At 45.1% G+C, this 22,423-nt stretch overlaps 1 protein-coding gene across 3 annotated transcripts in view; it reads left to right on the forward strand.

The window, feature by feature from the left end:
- The first annotated feature begins 136 nt into the window (after positions 1 to 136).
- The window catches only part of LOC137533142 (exocyst complex component 3-like), a 68,325-nt gene continuing 46,038 nt past the window's right edge, over positions 137 to 22,423 (forward strand). For all 3 annotated transcript variants that reach the window (XM_068254352.1, XM_068254353.1, XM_068254354.1), the window contains exons 1-2: positions 137 to 347; positions 11,427 to 11,970. In XM_068254352.1, the coding sequence (XP_068110453.1) occupies positions 158 to 347; positions 11,427 to 11,970 (734 nt within the window). In that variant the 5' untranslated portion in view covers positions 137 to 157. The remainder of the gene's footprint in view (positions 348 to 11,426; positions 11,971 to 22,423) is intronic.

Raw genomic sequence — 22,423 nt, forward strand, 5'->3', positions numbered from 1 at the left:
TTGTGGTTTGTCCATTAGCCAGGGATGCTGCAGATGATGAAACGCCTATTAGAGAGAGGACGGCAGAGAGGAGTTCCCCTCTTGCTCATACAAGGTTACACTCTGAGCAGCAGTACAGCAGCAGCTTTCACAAGCAGCAGCTGCGCTCACAGCAAACATGCCTAAGTCCAGGGAGGGAAGATCTAATGAAGCTACCCCTCTTTTGTCTGAAGGAAAGCAGCCAAAGAAGGAAAAAGATCTCCTTAAAAACTTAACAAAAGGAATATCTGATGTACTCAAGCATAATTGCAAAATACTAAAAACCAAAAAGCTGTTTAAATCAAATTTGGAGCAAGGCAAAGATGCAGGTAAGGAAATAATGTTCTTATTATCTGCAGGATAACCTGGTTTGGGGTGGAATTGGGGAGCACTGGGTCACAGCAGTGATGATCCAGTTCTTCATGAAAGAAACGGCGCTGATGGCTGACGCTTACTGATTAATGGACGTAGTGAGCAGCACTGGAGACTGACAAGGACGGTGGCACGTCATCTTTGATTGGAGCCTGGAAGGCGAGTAAACGACCGCTTCCACTGCCCATACATTTCTGCAATGGAGGGGGAGCGCTGAGCGGGGCCAGAGGAGATGGAGGGAGGAGTGGGGCCCCCTCCCAAAAGTTGAGTCCCTGTGTACCCACTGCTCCCCCCCACAACTATACCTAGCTAACCGATACTGGGGCAACTATACCTGGTTACCCATAGAGGGGGCACCTATACCTGGCTACCTATACTGGGGGAACCTATACCAGGCTAACCTATTATTGGGGCAAGTATACCTGGATAGCTATTTTGGGGACATCTATACCTGGCTACCTTTACTGGGGGCAATTATACCTGGCTACCAATACTGGGGCCCCTATACCTGCTTAACCTATACTGGGGCAACCTATACCTGGCTACCTATACTGGGGACCTGTACACCTGGCTAACCTATGCTGGGTAAAGTAAAATAACTCTGTTAGGCCTCATTCACATCTAAAATCGCAAATGCAAGCATTTTGCGGTTTTGTGTGGCTGGGTTTTTTTCCCCTCCCAGCGCTCCACTGCTCACAGCGTTTTTGGTAAAATCACTCCAGAGCGGATTTGTCATTCACTCCCTGCCGCAAGTTAGGAAGTGAACTCTTTGATCCAGAAAATAAATACAAAAAAACCGAACGCAATCGCTGCATAAAGCGGTTTTGTGAGTGTTTATCGCTTTTCCTATACCTTCCATTATAGGAACCGTAAAGGGGACACAACGTGCTGATATGAACCTTCTCATAGAGATTCATTGCATGGTGATGAAAGAAAAAATTTGAACGAATTACTTACACACACAAATTTTGACAATTTTTTTGACGAGAAATTACATAGGGGTCTCCCAAAAGATAAGAAGATGTACAAGAGGCATTATTGTGGGGGGGAAAAGCATTTCTCGGCTTTTATTTACATATGTTTTCAAGTTGAGAAATGTGTGCCAGGGGTATGAATAATTATGGGTAACACACACTGTGTGTATGTAAAATAAATATATATATCTCCATTAGACATTTGCTAACTGTTCCCCAGTCAACTGCTACAGTGGCCCTTATTGAATTCAATAATTCACTATTTTGCCTACATTTTTTCCTAGGTGAGATTTTCACACCTTACCAATAAAATGCCTTTTAAAGAGGAACTGTAACGCAAGATTGAACTTCATACCAATCAGTAGCTGATACCCCCTTTCCCATGAGAAATCTATTCCTTTTCTCAAATAGATCATCAGGAGGTCTGTATGGCTGATATTGTGGTGAAATCCCTCCCACAGTGTGATGTCATGACCATGGTCCTTAGCTTTCTGTCTGTGAACCCCATTGCATTGTGGAAAATAAAGTTTTTTGTTTTTGCCAACTGCCAAACAAGCCGTATCTCCCTCTGTGCATATGTACTGTATAACTACAAAAAAAAACATTTTAGCATATGGCATTAATTCCTCTTTAAGCCACCACCAAGCAAGAAAATGCACAGGATAATTTTGACAGAACCTTTTCGCCTAATGGTACTTTTCAATTGCAGAGTGCTGAAATGTTATTTTAAACAGATGAAAAATTATCTCCTAGGCTAAAACTTAGCAGAAGATTGAATTGAATAAGGGCCAGCATGTCCTGATATAACCTAGGCAATGGCTCATTGCCACCAAAAAACAGACACTGCTGCTTTTTTTTTTTTTTTACTATTAATTTGTATTAAGTGTAGAATAGGCATACAGCACAGTAACATTTCACAAATATCAGAATAAGATAATGTGCCAGAAATTAAGAAAGTTCTCAAAAATGTACATGTGAATAAACAATCCGACATTGAAGAACAGAGAGAATAACTGTTCATTTGCATACGTTCAGACATATATTTAAGAGTTTGAGCAATTTTTTCAGCCCATGAGGAACACTGCTGCTTTTTAAACGTGTATGGTGTTTACAGAGCCGGGAGAAGGTCCTCCAGCACCCGAGGCTGAGACACCAAAGTGCGCCCCTCCATCCCTCCCACCCCAGTCGTCACACACTGATTGCTATTAGACTAAGAGGCACCCCAGGCCCCCAACACCGTAATCTCTAGTTATCTGGCTTGCAGTCCCTGCCATGTATATCTTTTCCTTATTTCTCTCTGCTTCAAACACAATAGGGGAATGATAGCTGAGTGAGTTGTGCGCCCCCTACTACACTGCGCCCTGAGGCTGCAGCCTCTCTCGCCTTGGCCCGGCCCTGGGTGTTTATTATGTAATGAAACTAAATTTTAAAAAAAAATAGGTTTAAGCAGTGCAAAAATTATGATTTTATATAGTAATTAAACTGGCTTCTAAAATAAAAATTTGTCTGAAAGTATTTTTAATGGCGGTATTTAACCATGTATTTTTTATACATTTATTGAAGAAGCAACAACAATACAGACATCTGCAAGGGTTTTTCTTTTTAAATACTGTATATGACTTTTTGCAGATCATACAAGTGAATTTGAAGCCTATATTCTCATATTTTAGTCTGTTACGGAAGGAGACAGCCCCAATTTATTTGATTAATGCTATGGGCAGCTTGGGGTTTAATGACAGAAACAAAACTTCAGCTTTTTGTAGATAATGCATGGATTTTATCTTATTGTATTTGTGTGTTGTTCTTCCTGACTTGAAGCGTTAAAGAGAATCTGTATTGTTAAAATCGCACAAAAGTAAACATACCAGTGCGTTAGGGGACATCTCCTATTACCCTCTGTCACAATTTCGCCGCTCCTCGCCGCATTAAAAGTGGTTAAAAACAGTTTTAAAAAGTTTGTTTATAAACAAACAAAATGGCCACCAAAACAGGAAGTAGGTTGATGTACTGTATGTCCACACATAGAAAATACAACCATACACAAGCAGGCTGTATACAGCCTTCCTTTTGAATCTCAAGAGATCATTTGTGTGTTTCTCCCTGCAGTTCTCATGCACTGAAGTTTCAGGCTGCTCTTTTTTCTCCTGCAAACAGCTTTGCCCTTGTCTGTAATTCTTCAGTATGTGAAAGCCCAGCCAGCTCAGAGGACGATTTATCCAGCTTGTAAAAGATAAGCGAGAAGAGAGAATCTGCCATAATCTAAATAACACACAGGCAGTGTGCAGAGAGGGGCCTGGAGAGGGGAGATTCATCACAGAACCACAACACTGAAGAACTTGGCAGCCTTCCAGACACAGGCTGACAAGGGAAAGATACATTGATTTATTACAGAGACTGTGATAGTATAAAGTGCTGCAGTAAGCCAGAACACATTAGAATAGCTTTTGGAACTTGTAGGATGATAAAAAACAGGATGCAATTTTTGTTACGGAGTCTCTTTAATGTGTAAAGCCCTTGGAGAATAGTTAACCCCCCCCCCCCCCCCCCCCCCAGGTATATACAGTGGTTTGCAAAAGTATTCGGCCCCCTTGATGTTTTCCACATTTTTGTCATATTACTGCCACAAACATGAATCAATTTTATTGGAATTCTACGTGAAAGATCAATACAAAGTGGGGTGTGGGTAATTATTCAGCCCCTTTAGTCTGTGTGCAGTCAGTTGCCCATAGACATTGCCTGATGAGTGCTAATGACTAAATAGAGTGCACTTGTGTGTAATCTAATGTCAGTACAAATACAGCTGCTCTGTGACGGCCTCAGAGGTTGTCTAAGAGAATATTAGGAGCAACAACACCATGAAGTCCAAAGAACACACCATACAGGTCAGGGATAAAGTTATTGAGAAATTTAAATCAGGCTTAGGCTACAAAAAGATTTCCAAAGCCTTGAACATCCCACGGAGCACTGTTCAAGCGATCAGGGCCGCCGCCAGAAATTTTGGGGCCCCTCACACATCATCAGGCCTGGGCCCACCCACTGGTTGCTGTGCCCGCCCATTGGCCACCCCCGTGTCCGTGCGCGAAGTGCGCTGCGGCAAAAAATGTACATGGCTCCAACACTGGAGAAAGCGGCATGCACAGCGTGATGCTGAAAAAAGTGGGTGTGACCATGGTATGTTGTGGGTGGAGCCAAATACTCGCAAAATAGAGGTAGTCCCCAGTTAAAAAATGAGATAGGTACTTGTAGGACCGTTCTTATCCCTTATCTGTTCTCTTCTGTCCCCCTCTTTTCTTCCTGTGCCTCTTTTGTCCCCCTCTGTCTCACCTCAGTTTGTGCCTCTTTTGTGTCCCTCTGTGTGACCTCATGTCCCCGTCTCATCTCTTTTCTCCCTGTGCGTTTTTTGTCCGCCTCTGTTCCCTCTATGCATCTTTTATACCCCTGTGGTACCTCTTGTCCCATTCTGTCTCAGCTTGTCCCCCTGCCATAGCCAGGTATAGGTGCCCCCCAGTATAAGTAGCCAGCTATAGGTGGTGCCCCAATATAGGTAGCCTGGTGTAGATACCCCCAGTATAGGTAACCTGGTGTAGATGCCCCCAGTATAGGTAGCCAGGTAGTATAGGTAGCCAGGTATAGCTGATGCCCCAGTATAGACAAGCAAGTTACAGGTGCCCCAGTGTAGGTGGTGCCCCGGTATAGGTAGCCTGGTATATTTGCCCCCAGTATAGGTACCCTGGTATGGGTGGTGCTCCAGTATAGGTTAGCCAGGTACAGGTGCCCCCAGTATAGGTAGCAAGCTATAGGCACCCCAGTATAAGTAGCCAAGTATAGGTGGTGCCCCAGTATAGGTAGCCAGGTATAGGTGGTGCCCCAGTGTATGTAGCTAGGTATGGGTGGTTCCAGTCCCAATATAGGTATCCAGGTATAGGTGGTGGACCAGTATAGGTAGCCAGTAGCCAGATATAGGTGGTGCACCAGTATAGAAAGTCCACTGTAGCAGGCTCAGTTATCTGCTCCCCACGTTCAAGTGCTGATGTCACTCTTCTCTCAGTGCTGGAACGCGGTGTGCTGGATAGTGAGCCACAGGCCCGCGGCCAGCACATGCAGCCCTTCCAGTGCTTTGGGGGGCCCAGGGCCCCCAGAAGCCCTGGGCCCCTCACTGCAGTGTCAGTTGTTTCCCCCCCCCCCCCCCTGAGGGCTGCCCTGCAAGCGATCATTCAGAAATGGAAGGCGTATGGCACAGCTGTAAACCTACCAAGACAAGGCTGTCCACCTAAATTCACAGGCCGAACAAGGAGAGCGCTGATCAGAAATGCAGTCAAGAGGTCCATGGTGACTCTAGACGAGCTGCAGAGATCAGCTCAGGTGGGGGAATATGTCCATAGAACAACTATTAGTCGTGCAAACGTCGAAGAAAGTGCTCTGGTCAGATGAGACCAAAATGGAACTTTTTGGCCAAAATGCAAAACGCTATGTGTGGCGGAAAACTAACATTGCACATCACTTCTCTGAAGACCTACAATACTACAGTACCGGAAGGGGGGGTAGAGTGTGGTGTTATTTGAGGGCAACTGTGGATGAGTGAATGTTCACTGATGGCCATTTTCAAATGTTTTTAATTGGTTGGTCTGTGTATAGGTATAACTCCTCAATAAAGCTGATGTTTTGTATTTTTCACTATACTTATGAGCAACCTCTTTATTTACAATATATGGTTTAGCATTCAATTAAATATGGTTGCTCCCTCAGGGATCTGAGGTGTGGGTGATGTAACTTAAGGTGGTTGGTTGAGTCAGGCATTGTTGTTCTAGTGTCAAATAGGACCTCTCAGTCAGAAAATGTGTCATCTAGTGTATCTTTAGTCTTTTTTTTTCCATGTCTTTTCTTTTTAGGTCCTTTAACTACTTAACAACCGCGTCACATCGATGGGCGTGACCGCAGCAGCAGCCAGAGGACCGCCTAACGCTGATTGTCGTCAAGTCCTGGAGCTGCAGTTTAGCAGGGAACTCACGCGCGTGTGCGTTCCCTGATGGTTCACGGAGCTGAGCTCCGTGATCAGCCTGCTAGCAAGCTGTTAAGAGCCGAAGGGAAAGAATTCCCCTTTGTTTACAGTTGTACAGTGCTGCTATCTCCTGCAGCGCTGTACGAGGGACACTGGGCTGTCCCTCAGAGCGGCTCGATCTGTGTGGCCTCTCATAGGCTGATACCTATGAGAGGCGGGGAACAGTGCCGATCGCCATCCTATGGCTATTAGGACGGCACAGGGAGGAGGGAGGGAAAAGCCTCCCCTCTGTCTATTAAAAAAAAAATTGTTGCAGCGATAAGACACCTCCTACATAGTGTCCTATTAAGGACACTTAACAGGAGCTGCACAGCCATATGTGTATAATAAATGGCCTGGTCACTAGGGGGTGTAAGCCTGAGGTCCTGAAGTGGTTAATTAGGAGGTACCTTATTTATACTCCCCTATTTCCAGTGGCGCAGCAATAGGGGATTCAGAGGTTGCGACCGCACCAAGACTTCTGGACCAGACGGGCCCACTAGGGTTTGGGAGTACCCCTTCTCTGTGCTGTGGTTTCAGCACGAACACAGTAGGAAAAATTGATGCAATCGTCTGGCAGTGTAAAATTAAAGATTGCACTTTTCCTTCTGCGGCATCGTGACTAACTTTTATTGTCACTGTAACGGCTGCAATTGCTCTGTGCAGCTGCTGTCTCTGGGGCTGGGCAACCTATTTTTAGTTCCATATAAATTAACAACATGAGAATTCTTCGGCAGATGTTGGAGGGCTTTATCACATGGGGAAACAGGTAGCGATTGTGTTGTATGACTCACAGTTGCAGAGTCACTAATCTGTCTGGCTAGCTACACTTATGCACCTGTTTCTGTGCAGCAAAATGGAAGACAGAAACATTGCAGTGGGAACATTTTGAAAGTGTCATAAAGTAGAGGTGAAACTTGAAAAATTAGAATATCATGCAAAAGTCCATTTAATTCAGTAATTCAACTTAAAAGGTGAAAGTAATATATGAAATAGACTCTTTGCATGCCAAGTGAGATATTTCAAGCCTTTATTTGTTTTAATATTGATGATTATGGCTTACAGCTTATGAAAACCCCAAAATCTCAGACCATTAGAATGTTAGGAAAATGTTCAATATTCAAAGTGTCACTTTAATCCGCTAATTAATCTGAAAACGCCTGCAAAGGGTTCCTATTTCATATATTAGTTTCACCTTTTAAGTTGAACTACTGAAATAAATGGACTTTGTCACGATATTCTAATTTTTCGAGTTTCATCTGGATAACATTGCTATGGCTACATAGCACTGACTGTGTGAAAGTCTTTGCCTAAGCACCGCTAGGCCTGTTAGGCTTTCCCACTTAACATCAATCCACAAACCTTCATTAGAAATGCCATTGGCTTCAGCATAAAATACATACTAGTAATTCCTCTGTAGCTGTATATTAACAGTGAAGAAGAGTCTGTTATGCAATCAGCACTGCCAAGGTAATTCTTTGCTGCCCGTGACACAATGAGGCCTGACCCATTCATTTTTTCTCCAAATGTTCTCCTAGGCCAGGCTTTCTCAACATGGGTTCCCTGGAACCCCAGGGTTTCCTTGAGTAATCTGCAGGGGTTCCTTGGCTTCTTCCCCCATGGTGGGGAAAGTATATTAGAGCACATTATAGTAGGGGGTACTATAAAAAGAAGCACTAAATTGGGGGACAGAATAATAATGAGCACAGTAATAAAAAGTACTAGGCTAAGGAGACAGTATAATGATTGGCAGTGTAATAGGGGGTAGTAAACTAAACCGCCACACCTACTTTTAAAGACCATGCAAAATAAATGCAGGGGTTCCTTAACAGTCAAAAGTTATTTGCAGGGTTTCTACAGTGTAAAAAGGTTGAGAAAGGCTGTCCTAGGGAATATTTTCACATCTTATCAATAAAGTGCCTTTAAAAGCGATCCTGAGCCGAAGCTCGTGATTAAAATAAGATACTCACCTGAAGACAGGGAAGCCTCCTGATCTTATTGAGACTTCCTTCGGTGGTCCAAAGTCCCCCTTCACATCGGGACTGCGCAGCTCCTCTACTTGCAGCGTGGCCGCACCGTAGACACATGCGCATGACCGCGCATGCGCAGTAGTATGGAGCCCGCAGCTCCGGCTTACTGTGAATGTGCAGGCGGGCTCGCGTGGCTACTGCGCGGCCTCGCTGCAAGAAGAGCTGCACAGCCTCAATAGGATTAGCAACAATGCATTGGGCTCTATTCACAAAACTTCTCAGAAATTACTTATCTCCTAAGTGATAAAAATAACCTTTCAGCACATTTACAAGCAAAATAATCACTCAAAGTAAGTTGTTCCCGATTAACTTCATTATAATATTACTTTTCTTACCTTAATTATAATTTTTTTTTCTCTTTGGGAGCCTAAAAAGTAACATAGATAAGGTGAAAACAGAGGTAAACGGGTGATAAAGCTTTGTGACTCATGCCCCTTGTCGCTAATCTTTCAGGGGGCCGTGCTCAGCGGGAGGGGGAGAGGGACATCAGAGCAGGGAGGGAAGCCTCAGTAGGATCCTGAGGCTTCCCTCTCTTTAGGTAAGTATCTCAATTTGTACCCGAGCTTCGGCTCAGGTACGCTTTAACCTCCCTGGCGTTCAATTTTCCCAGGATTTCTGTGCAAAAAGTGATAAAATGTATTTTTAAAACTTTTTTTTTTCCTGTAACTTGCCAAAATGTGTCAAGCAAGGGTCTAGTATACAGAGTAGGAGAGTATTGATGTGTATGCGCGTTTATACTGTTCACAGCATGTTTTTTTTGGATGGACATTTCTGTCCATACCGCCACCAGCAAGTAAGAAAATACTCAGAATAGTTTTGATAGTACTTATTTTTTGGCTACTCTTTCAGTTGCAGATTGCTGAAAAGTTATTTTAAACAGAAGATGGAAAATGGTCTCCAAGGAGAAAACGCAGGAGAAAAAGTAAATTGGATCAGGCCCAATGGCTTCAATTCACTAAGACGCGCTCAGTAAAAAAAAATAAAGAGTCGGTAAAATACAGAATTCTGGTTTCATTTACACCTAAAATTGAAAATGCAAGCGTTTTGCAGTTTTGTGGAGGCTGGATAGTGTAATGGTTATAAGGGCTCTGCCTCTGACACAGGAGACCTGGGTTCAAATCTCGGCTCTGCCTGTTCAGTAAGCCAGCACCTATTCAGTAAGGAATTCTTGGGCAAGACTCCCCAACACTGCTACTGCCTACTGAGTGCGCTCTAGTGGCTGCCTCGCAAGCGCTTTGAGTCCGACAGGAGAAAGGCGCTATACAAATACTGCCATTATTATTATTGTGCAGGGGTTTTTTTCCCCTCTCCTGGCGCTCCACTGCACGCTGTGTTTCTGGTAAAAGTGCTTTGGCAGAGCGGTTTTGTAATTCACTCCCTGACACAAGTCAGGAAGTGAACTCTTTGACCCGGAAAAGAATAAATACAATGTATTTATTCTTAAAAACGCGAACGCAATCGCTGCACAAAGAGATTTTGTGAGCATTTTGCGTTTCTCCTATACCTTCCATTGACGCAGAATCGCCTAAAAAATGGTCCAAGCACCGCTTTGCTGCCCGCGCTGATATGAACATTCTCATAGACCTTCATTGCACAAGCGTTTGGCAGGCGACTTTTAAAATCACCTGCTTGTAAAAATAGGCCAAAAATGCCTCCAGTGTGAACAAACCCTCACAGCCAGCCAGCCAGTGTGTTATTGTGTTGAGCTGCAGTATGTCATGTCTCAAGTTGTTGCATATGCTCCCTTGCTGAATGAGAACATTAATTAAAGCAGAGTCAATTGTCAGATGCTGTGTAATCATTCCAAATCTGTGAGGTGTGCTCTTTCAGGGCCGTTGTGATTGCATAGATGATAATTAAAGGGACTCCGAGCAGTGCAGTAACTATGGAAAGATGCATATCATTTTAAAGCTCTCTTTCTCCTCTTTCCAATGATATATAAAATGCCGCCCTACGCCATTTAGTTTTCACTATATTCACGATTGAAATTGCCACGATCGCGAAAATAGAGAAAACTAAAAGGCGTAGGGCCGCGGTTTAGGTGTCGCCAGAAAGAGGAGAAAGGCCTAGTGCACACCAGAGCGTTTCGGCTGCAGTTTGCGATCCGCTTGCGGGAGCGGATCTGCTTGGGTAATGTATTTCAATGGGCTGGTGCACACCAGAGCGGGAGGCGTTTTGCAGAAACGCATACTCCCGGGCTGCTGCAGATTTTGGATTGCGGATGCGTTTCTGCCTCAATGTTAAGTATAGGAAAACCGCAAACCGCTCTGAAAAATGGCACTTCAGAGAGGTTTGCCAGGCGTTTTTTGTTACAGTAGCTGTTCAGCAACAGCTTTACTGTAACAATACATGAAATCTACTACACCAAAACCGCTACACAAAACCGCAAAACGCTAGCTGAAACGCTACAGAAAAAGAAGAAAAAGCGTTTCAAAATCTGCTAGCATTTTGCGGATCTGCGAGCGGTTTTTGGTGTGCACCAGGCCAAAGAGAGCTTTAAAATGATATCCATCTTTCCATAGTTACATTGTATTACACAGGGCGACTTTTTCTCAAAGTCAGCAGCTCCATTCAGCAGAAAAAGTCGCCCTGTGTAATACAATGTAACTATGGAAAGATGGATATCATTTTAAAGCTCTCTTTCTCCTCTTTCTGGCGACACCTAAACCGCGGCCCTACGCCTTTTAGTTTTCTCTATTTTCGCGATCGAAATTGCGGCTGTGGCAATTTCAATCGTGAATATAGCGAAAACTAAAATGCGTAGGGCGGTGCTTTATATATCATTGGAAAGAGGAGAAAGAGAGCTTTAAAATGATATGCATCTTTTCATAGTTTCTGCACTGCTCGGTGTCCCTTTAACATCTTTTTATAACATGATTGATAAAATACACACAAAAATACTACAAATGAAGCATTCTGAGCTTGATCGTACTTTTGATTTATGACAATTGTTAAAATAAGGATTTTCTTGAGTTTACTGCTACTGTCTCGTAGATAAAACCTGGAAGAATTTTATGGAAAGCTTTCAGTATAACAAGGCCTGTGAATTCATCAACAGTTTGGAAGAAGAGGAACCTGGCAATGGGAATGAATTGTATATGGAGATATCTGGAGAGATGTGGGAGGCGGTGAGGAAGGCCCTTGCTGGTGACCTGAATCAGAGAGCCAAGCTACAGTCCATTCCTCTGTGTATAAAATGGGCCACGGAAACCCAAAGCAGCAAAGATGCAGACTGGGTTCCACAAAGATGGCAACGGGAATTAGAGAATCTGTTTGAAAAGAACATCCAAGAGCAGCTTCCAAACCTTTCCCAAAGCACTGACAAGAAAATAAGTCTAGAAAACCATTTAAAGGAGCTGAGTTGTGTCATCTCTGAGATTATGATAAAACTGACGGCGCTTCCTGATGACCTCACAGCTATATACGTGAAATGTTTACACATGCACTTACTGAATGTTGTCACCACTCTGGCCAAAAGGAGATTGGAGTATAAAGAACAAGTGTTCCTGTATAAATGGACGGATGGGAAACATGGAGAGTAAGTGACAGAATGATTTAACTATTTGCATATTACTAATATGTTAGGGTTAATTGCACTAAGGGCTCGTTCACACTTGTCCCTTTTTCTGCGCTTTGCTGATCGCCGGCGATCAGCAAAGCGCTGCTACTAATGTGTCTCCATGGATAAATTCACACTGCAGCATTTGTGATTTCAATCAATCGCAAACATTCTGCATGCAGTGTCTTTGGGGCGATTGCGCTGTGTGTGATTCTATTGACGCAAATCGTGCTGAAATTGCTAGATTTAGCCGCCGAATCGCGATCACGAACACGATCGTGGGGCAAGCGCCGAGTGTGAACTAGCCCTCAATAGCATGAGGGACCTAAGGTCATAGCTCCCAACTGTCCCTCTTTGGAAACCCAGTCCCTCTGTCCCTCTTTCTTCATTTGTCCCTCTTTCAGAACTCATGTACAGATCTATGTAAATATATGTAATTTATCTACTGAAAAATCTGTTTGACTCTAAACTTTATTCTCATGCCTTAAATTCATATAATTCTTTTTTTTTCAAATGTTAATACGAAGGAAAATGAACCAGGGTAGAAGGACCAGTGTGGTTTGAATTATAAAACAACATATTTTTCTAATGAAATCTATGGTCTGCATGGTGAGGGGTGTGGTTAGGGGTGTGGCTTAAGTGTCCCTCTTTCTTATCTCAAAAAGTTAGGAGGTATACTAAGGTGGATATAAAAACTAGGTCAAAAAGTGTGCCATGGGGAATGGCGGTATCCGTGGTTAACCTACCCAGGACTTAGGGATGGTCAACAACATGCAAATCATTTCAAATTGATGCAGCATCATGCAAATTTTGTATGCAAATTTAAGCAGATTGAAAATGAACCAATCAAATTCTGCTGAGGTAAAATTCGATTGGTCCATTTTCAAGCTGCATAAATTTGCATACAAAATTTGCATAATTCTGCGCCAGCTCAAAATTATTTGCATCTCATTGACCATCTCTAACCTAGACAATATGATCTTGGAAGAAAGTGTGCCATGGGGAATGGCGGTAATGGCTTGATAGGAATACACTCATTAGAACTTAGTTAAGTGTGTGTGTGTGTGTGTGTGTGTGTGTGTGTGTGTGTGTGTGTGTGTAGATAGATAGATAGATAGATAGATAGATAGATAGATAGATAGATAGATAGATAGATAGATAGATAGATAGATAGATAGATATACACACACTAGCTGATGGCCCAGCATGCCCGGGTACGTTTTGGCTGGTGTTAGCTCCACCCACTATTTCTCAATGACCTAGTTTTGTGAGCTTTGCGGTCTTTGGCATCAATAATTTGCATTGCATTGAAATGAAACAAATCTGATTGGCTGTGGCTTCACCCATTTTCTGAATGTGAACCCCAGTCACCCAATGACCAGCTGTACCAGGTTTGAGGCTTGTGCCATTAACCCTTAGCTGACCGCTCCACGCCAATTGGTGTGAATATGGCAGCAGCCCCAGGACTGCTCCATGCCGATTGGCGTGAACGGCCTTCTATGGGGCTATCAGGAAATCGTGCGCTGCTGCGCGTGCATCCCTGCATGGAAGGCGGAGGTCCGCTCTGCCTTCAGTCTCGGAGACTGTTAGATGGCGAAACCGACGTTTAATTAGGCTGTACAGCGCTGCGATCTAATGGAACGCGCTGTACTGGGGGAATCACTTGTGTGCTGACATGTGCGGCCCTGCAGCTAGGCCTTAAAGCTGCAGTGGCCAATTTCAAGAAAAATGGCCTGGTCTTTAGGGGGGTTTAACACTGCGGTCCTCAAGTGGTTAACAGTGCAAGAGTTGCAGCAATTAAAGTGACCCAGAGATGAAGTAATATGCCGTTTTTTACTTACCAGGGGCTTTCTCCAGCTCCATAACCATGGATGTGTCCCTCGCCGCCCTCCTGTGATCTCCTGTTAAGCCACAATCTTCCCTGGTAAGTGGCTCAGTGACGTCAGCGGCGGACCTTATGCGCAAGCACAAAAGACCCGGCTGACGTCACTCAGTAGACTGAGCTGCGTACCGGGGTTTGACTGCAGCTGAACGGAGGATTCCGGGAGGACTGTGGAAGGACGGCGAGGGACGCATCCATACTTATGGGGCTGGAGGAAGCCCCAGGTAAGTAAAAAACAGCAGATTTCTTCACCTCTGGGTCACTTTAACCACCTGGGCGTTACCTTAACGCCGCGTTGTATTGCTCGGGCCCTGGTGGGCTGATTTTAATCATTTTTTTTTTAGCGGCTTTTCCAATCGCCGCCGATCCGCCGCGAAAGAGGGCCCCCGCAGACCCCCTATGCAGCCTGGCCAATCACCTCCAGGCTGCGCTATGGGGTGGATTGGGACTCCCTGTGACGTCACGACGTCGATGACGTCATTCCGTTGGTCGCCATGGCGACGGGGGAAGCCCTGCAGGAAATCCCGTTCAGAACGGTATTTCCTGATGGGTATGATCGCCGGCGGCGATCGGAAGAGGTAGGGGGATGCTGCAGGGAGGGGGGAATCATGTAGCTAGCGCTAGGCTAGCTACATGAAAAAAAAAATTAGGTTAAAAAAAAACCTCCCCTGCGGCCATGCGCCGCATATAATCAGAATGCCAGGGAGGTTAAATATTCCCCTTGAAAATCAATCGGTGAATTTTGATTGGCTTTTGCAGGCTCCACCTACTTTTCTGAATATTAATCACAGTCACCCAGTAACCAACTGTGCCAAGTTTGAGAACCCTACCATTAATAGTGTAAGAATGGCTGCAGTTTACATTTTCCCAGTGAAATTTGTATTTGTCTCCAACCACTGTTTGGCTATGGGTATAAAAAGTATCTATCTATCTATCTATCTATCTATCGATCTATCTATCTATATATATATATATATATATATATATATATATATATATAATACGCTATGTGCTTCAACCTTGAAGGAAGAAGTAGTAGTAGCGCCCTGCCCCCAGGACCGGTCCTAGACTAGCGGGCAGGAAGGGGGGTATTGGACACAGAGGCGGGGAGGGGGGGGTCGGACCCCCCCTCCCTCACCTGGGTCCCCCCCATCTGCGCTCCCCCTCTAGCTTTAATTCAGCAGCAGCCGCTGCTATTAGTAAGAGGCAGCGGGCGGGGATGACTCGCCTCTTCCGTGTTCCAGCGTGCGTTCCACTGTCGTCACTTCCTGCAATGCCGCCCACTTACAATACAGTGGGTAGCATTGCAGGAAGTGACGACAGTGGAACGCACGCTGTAACGCGGAAGAGGTGAGTCATACCCGCCCGCTGCCTCTTACTAATAGCAGCGGCTGCTGCTGAATTTAAGCTAGAGGGGGAGCTCAGATGGGGGGACCCAGGTGAGGGAGGGGGGGTCCGACTCCCTCCTCTGTGCCCAATACCCCCCTTCCTGCCCGCTACCCCCTCCAGCTCGGCGGCCCCCTACCCATGGAATTATGCGGCGTATGTTACGCCGCGGATCAGCTAGTCCTATATATTATTCCAGGTAATGTACTATGTGCTAAATTTCATTCAAATCGGTTCAGCCATTGTTGTGCAATTGAGTAACAAACATCCAAACTTTAACATTTATAATATTAGTAAGATAGATATATATCATTATGCAAGTTTTGTATGCAAATGTTACCTTAGGATTAGATGGGTTTATTTTCAAGCTGCATCAATTTACATAAATTTGCATAATGCTACATCAACTCAAAATGATTTGCACCTCATTCCTAGTCTAGGGTAGGTTAGCTATATTTCCAAAAGATCCGCTAGAATTTTGTACAGAGCTAGACGAAACCTAAAAGCCCCCTTACTAAAAAAAACAAAACTATACTAAATATAGATTTGCCCTGTTAAAACAAGAAAACCCCCAAATCTATATGCAATTCTGCTTTATATGAGCAAGAAACAACTCTCATGATGCATTCCTGAAAAGCAAAATACATCCAGGACCACTGGTGTGCACAGAGAAAGAAAAAAAGGAACACAGCCTAGTTATTTGTGTGTGAGGCACTTTGCATACACATGTTTATCTCAACATGTCACCTCAGTTGTCCTTTAACAGGGTGTATAAAACGACTGGATATTTTCCTGCCTCGCATGCTGAGAGCACCGAAAGTGAAACTAACCGCTGCCTGGAGTTTCCCAAGGATCTGGTATTTCCCCCTCCCTCCCCGTTCACGTTCCAGCTTGGTCTATAAATTCTTTCCACAGGGCTGAGCCCAGAGACGCTGGGAGTGAAATTTGGGATGAAGGCCAGGGGGAAAAACGTCTCACCTCAGACTTCTGATCTCTACTAAACAAACTTCTTGCATCATCTGCATTAACTGAAGGCTTCTACTTCATAAAGACCTATAGGATAAAGTTACATATATAGACCTGTTGGGCACTTGCATGTCCACAACTAACTTTAATGTGAATATATGTGAGTAATGAGATTGTTAGGTTGCACATATTAGATAATAAAGTAACCGAGCAGCTCGGGGTGACCCAAAACCACAAGGAAAGTATACGGGACTTAAAGAGACCGAAAAGCCCTCCTACTGAAAAGCAATGCATAGAGTGGTTTGCCTTCTTAAAGGACTTACGAGGCCAAGTAAGTCAAAAAAGTTAATTACCTGTATAATCTTTTACTGCACGGAGGACGCCGTCCGTGCCGATCCGCCGGGTCCCCCCGCTCATTAGCCCCCCGGGCCGCCTCCCGACCCCACGGCCCGGGTCGGGCTCCCCTGCCTCTCCCAAAATGGCCGCTTCCTTTGGCCGCGGCTGCGCAGCTCTAGGGCCAACCCCCCCGATCCACACTACGTAGCGTGGATCGGGGAGGTTGGCCCTAGGGCTGCGCAGCCGCACTCGCGGCTATGCGGACTGCGCAGCCGCGGCCAGAGGAAGCAGCCATTTTAGGAGAGGCAGGCGAGCCCGACCCGGGCCGTGGGGTCGGGAGGCGGCCCGGGGGGCTAATGAGCGGGGGGACCCGGCGGACGGCGTCCTCCGTGCAGTAAAAGATTATACAGGTAATTAACTTTTTTGACTTACTTGGCCTCGTAAGTCCTTTAAAACAGAAGGAATTTACAATAATTCAGCGTGACTTGAACATCTGTGGTTACCCACAATGCACCGCTACTAAATATGCAAATTATCTATTTATGCCCCAGAAGCCAAGAGGTTCTGGATGCAAGCTTGGCTTCTGGGCCATAAAGAGATAATTTGCATATTCGGTAGCAGAGCATTGTGGGTAACCACACATGTTCACGTTAAGCTGAATTATTGTAAATTCCTTCCGTTTTAAGAAGGCACACAACACATATTATTAGATAACATGACCAATTGAGCACTAACATTGGGGCCATACACCAGGCTCTGCGGCTGACTGGAGGATCAGTGAGTGCATTCCCTCCTGTCACGTCCCACCCGGCTACTTTCTCATGCACCCGACTGGAAAAAAATTTCTGGGGAGAACACTGTGAGAGCTGGGTGAGTAACCTCTAATTTACACTCTGACCAGGACTCTGAATAGGGAACAAGGGAGGGAGCTGCCTCTCCATCATCAGACACCTGTAGCCACATGCCTACAGTGCCTTATGGTAAATCTAGCCCTGCAGGCTTCCACATTTTCCTTATGGGTCAAGTTTTATTTCTATGAGCAAATGTCTTGTTGTGTGTCACTGTCATTTCTGTTTTTGTAAGTGTTATTTCTGTGTATACATTCTTTCTGTCCTGTCCCAGCTTTTGAAATACTAAATATTTATTTAATGAGTTAAGGCCCGTACACACGCTTGATGTGTAGGAACGATGGGTCCGTCAGACCCTCCCGCTGGGCGGGCGTTCCAGCGACAGTCCGGCATGTGTACAGTCTGTCTGCAGACTGATGAGGCTGTTTCTGAGCGATCCGCGCGGATCCTCCTACACATCAAGCGTGTATACGGACCTTATGTCTTCTGTGTACTAAGCAGGGAAATCTCTTCATAGAGAGACTGCAGAGTATTGTGATACCGCTGCCTGTATTGTATGCTCAGTTGTGTTTTATTGCTGCCTTTGTGAGATTACAGTGTGTGCAGTGCTCTGATTGCAGCAGGAGGCTGATCTAGAGTACATGACCGCCAGCTTGAGTGCATGCAGTTTGGCATCAGCATATGGAATCGTTGTAACTGCCATAGACAGATCTCTTTGCAGCACAGGAATCTGTGTGTGTATGGTGGCCAGCAGATTCGCCCACAGATAACTGCTAGTGGTGGCCAGGGCTGGATTTTTGGAAAGGGCACAAAGGCCCGGGTCTTGGGCAGCTGCAGCCCAAGCAGGAACCTGAACATGAAAGGGGTTGCTACATATGAATGAGGAGGCTGAAAAGGGGGAGCAAAACAGGAAAAAGGGAAACTGATTGTTGACTGTTCATGAAACAAAGGGGCTGCTGTACATGTATGAGGGGGCTGCTGTTGGAATGGAAGGGGCGTTGTGCCACAAGAAAGCTGAGCCATAACATACTTGGCCTATGGACAAAGTCTTTACAAGTTGTGGTTGAGGGTGACAACCTTGTTTTATCCTTAACATGAGGCTCCTCCCCTTCCCGATTCAGTCAAACACTGTCAGGGCCCGTCTCTGACAACTTGAGAAAACTCAGGAGAAAATATAATTGAATAGGGAGTTAGAGACCAGGTAATATTGGTTGATCTGGACAACAATTCCATTACTGCCCAGGTTTTCATTCCCTTCCTTTTTAAGGCCATGTTCACAGTGGTGTGTTGCCTTCTAACGGCTGTTTTGTAGTATGGCTTACTGCACTGCACCACCTATGTGACATTCACAGTGTGGTGGGGGCGTTGCGGTGCAATGGATTGCAGCATCGTAGCGCCTGCATTAACGGTAAAAGCGAAGCATACTTTTTGTTCACTGTATGCTTCACTGTATCCGACACAATGCGAGCATAATGTGCGTGACTGCTTTCCTGATCCGTTGCGTTCCTGCTGTTACAGGGAACACAATGGCCATTGTGAACCTAGCTTAACAAGGAACTGTAATGAAAATAACAAAATTAATAAAATTGCTTATTTTTTGCAATATTCATTTATAGATTATTTAGTCAGTGTTTGCCCGTAGTGAAATATTTCCTCTCCCTGATTTACATTCTAAAATGTATCACTGGTGGTGACGACTTGAGTTCTGCCAGGTGATCTGTACGGAATGTTCATTACTGAGAGTTTTATGCACAGAGGGAGATATTGCTTGCTTGGCAGTTGGAAATGCCATTATTTCCCACAGTGCAACAGGGTTTACAGACAGCAAACTGTCAGGAGCATGGCATCACACTGTGGGAGGGGTCTCAGCTACACAGACCCCCGATGATATATTCAAGGAAAGGTTCTCATGGGAAAGGGGGTATCCGGCTACTGATTGGGATAAAGTTTAATCTCCATGGTTCTTTATTTAATTATTTATTATTGTGCCCAACCTGTCTTAAGGGGCCCATACACTGGTCGATTTCAGCCATTGATTGATCGATCGATTCTATAGAATCGATCGTTTAGAAATCGATTCCATCAAGTTCCCCATTCGATCGATTTGTGTCCGATTTCAATCGATTTGGATGGATTTGATCTATCTGACAGGATGGAAGATCTAGGTCGATCTGCTGCTGGCAGTAGATTGATGGCCCATAGAGATGCATTGGATCTAATGGTCCAATAATGCATTTAGATCGATTTCCAATAGATTTTATTATGAAATCTATTGGAAATCTGTTCCTAGTGTGTGGCACACATCAGATAGATTCCTGTCAGATTGGACTTGACACGCATCTGCCAGAAATCTATCTGATGGAATCTGCTGCAAATCTATAAGTGTATGGCTACTTTTATTACAGACTTTATTACAGGATTTTTGAGTGGAAATGTAACTTCAGCCGCCTGGTTATGAGAGAGCTCTGTGCCCGCAGCTGCTGAAGGTCATACTAAAGTACTTTATTGTGTAAATAATGGGGGCACTAAACCTGAAATACCAGTTCCTTATTGTGTGGATATAAAATTTCCCTGCTTCTCCCCATCCTAGATTGTTGTCATTGATGTCGTTAAACACTTCCTGGCGACTCCTCGTTTCAGCTATTCCAGGCTGAGGCTGATGGCGTTCTATCTTGATGGGATTAATAAATAAATATTGATAGTGCATGCATTTCCATACAATTAAAACCTCTTGGCAGGACAGGATGCATTCCAACCGTTTGTATAATTTTACCCTAATAAACTAATCTCAACCAGTAACTCAATTTATGTTTACTGATCTTAAAGCGGAATAAAAGCTAGCATTTCTTCTTTGCTCTAAAAAAAAATATTTACAGTATATTATATACAACCAGCTTTTTTTTTTTTTACTAGACCAGCATTCAAAGGGTTACACACAGAGCTGGAAAGTTCAGTGCTCTAAATGTGGACACATCAAAAGTGTAGATAATGTTATCTAGAAACCAATCCATTTCTGCATTTATCTGCCTGTGTATGTTTGATCTCTAATCTATTGCATATGGTTCATTCTGCTGTCCTGCTCTGCTTCTCAAATATTGGTAGCACCTAAGTAACATATTTACATTGTAATTTACTAATTGCTATTGAAATTCTGGCTTTTGTTTCACACTGGTGGCTCGTCTGTAATTTCAAACAAAGTTGTAACACCTACAAGTTTGTTTGACTTGCAGGAGACTCTAGTGACCCTCCCCCCTGCTTAATTGCAAATCGTCTGCCAGGCCATCCTGATTACTCATTTGCTCTGATGCTGTGTGTATATCAGGAGGTCCTGCTAGTCGGTTCTGGCCGACTTCGGTTCGTCTTCTAAGGGTGGAAATTAACCAGAATTTAACAGAATTCAGCATTACACCAAGGTAACGTCCTCTAGCCTCACTTGCATTCCTGATCACTATCCAAACCTACACACATTTCTTCCTCTCTCCTCCTCCATGCATCTTCCACCGTTCTCTACACATCTACCTCAGTCCAAACCACTGCCAGCCTCCTCACCACACAACGCAATGTACCCCTTCCCTCCTGCCCTTTCCCTGGCTCACCCACACTTTACCTACCATATTCCTCCCAACCCTTTGCCACCCCTCCACCACTACCACATGCTATTCCTCCATCTGCTTCTCCAGCTGGTCCCAGTACTTTCTCCCTCCATCCCCTACCCACCCATCCCTAGACCCCCACTTGTCCCTAAACTCCCAGCCACCCCCCTTCCAGCCCCACCACACTCCTCTGGCATCCGCAGACCACACAATAATAATCTCATTCCCATCGATACAACCCCCAGGCACTCTCTCCCTCTGTTTTGTGGTCTATGGAATGCCAGATCTGTCTGCAACAAGCTCATATCCATCCATGAGCTCTTCCTCTCCAAATCTCTCACCTTCCTCACCCTCACAGAGACATGGCTCACCCCCTCTGACTGTACCGCAGCCGCTGCTCTCTCCTATGGGAGACTGCATCTCAGTCACACCCCCAGACCTGACAACAGGTCTGGAGGAGGAGTGGGTCTGCTTCTCTCCGCATCCTGCACCTTCCCGGTCCTATCACCACCCCCTTCCCTGCACTTCTCATCCCTTGAGGCCCATGTAATCCGCCTGTACCAACCTCTCCCAGCCATCATTGCGGTCCTATATCACCCCCCATCTGCTCCAAGTTCACTCTTCCTGGACAACCTGGCCTGGCTCCCCCACATCCTGTCTGACCTCCCCACCATCATACTCGGGGATTTCAACTTACCTATCGATGAGCCTATCTCCACTGCTGCCAAGCAGCTACTCTCCCTCACCAAATCCCTTGGTCTCTCTCAGCACACGAATTCCCCCACCCACCTCGCTGGTCATACTCTTGACCTCATATTCTCAAAGTCCACCTCCCTCAGTAACCTGGACAATGCACCTTTCCCTATCTCCGACCATCACCTCCTCACTTTCACCATCTCCCCATCAACAACATCTGTCCTCACCCCTCAGCCTGGTCGATGGCAGAGAGACCTCCGTAATCTCAGCCCAAATGTCCTAGCAAGTCTCCTTCTCTCCCTCTCCTCCCACCTACCCACCCTAACATGCCCCAATGAAGCGGCTGCACAATATAACCTTGCCCTCTTCTCTGCTTTGGATCAAGCTGCCCCCTCAATCTTCCGCCCTAACAAGCCCCCCAACCTTGGCACAACACCCACACACGTAACCTCAGGAAAGAAACTCGAGCAATTGAACAGAAATGGAGGAAATCACGTCTCAATTCTGACTTCCTAGATTACAAGGCTAAACTGTTACTCTTCCACACTGCCCTCTCTGAGGCTAAACAAAGGTACTTTGCATCACTGATTGGAACCCAAGCTTCCAACCCTCGACAGCTTTTTGCTACCTTTAACTCCCTCCTCAACCCCACTCCTCCCCCTCCCAGCTCCTCCCTCTCAGCCAACGACTTTGCCAACCACTTTACCGCCACAATTGCAACAATA

The sequence above is a fragment of the Hyperolius riggenbachi genome, chromosome 9 (assembly GCF_040937935.1).
Source record: "Hyperolius riggenbachi isolate aHypRig1 chromosome 9, aHypRig1.pri, whole genome shotgun sequence".
NCBI lineage: Eukaryota > Metazoa > Chordata > Amphibia > Anura > Hyperoliidae > Hyperolius > Hyperolius riggenbachi.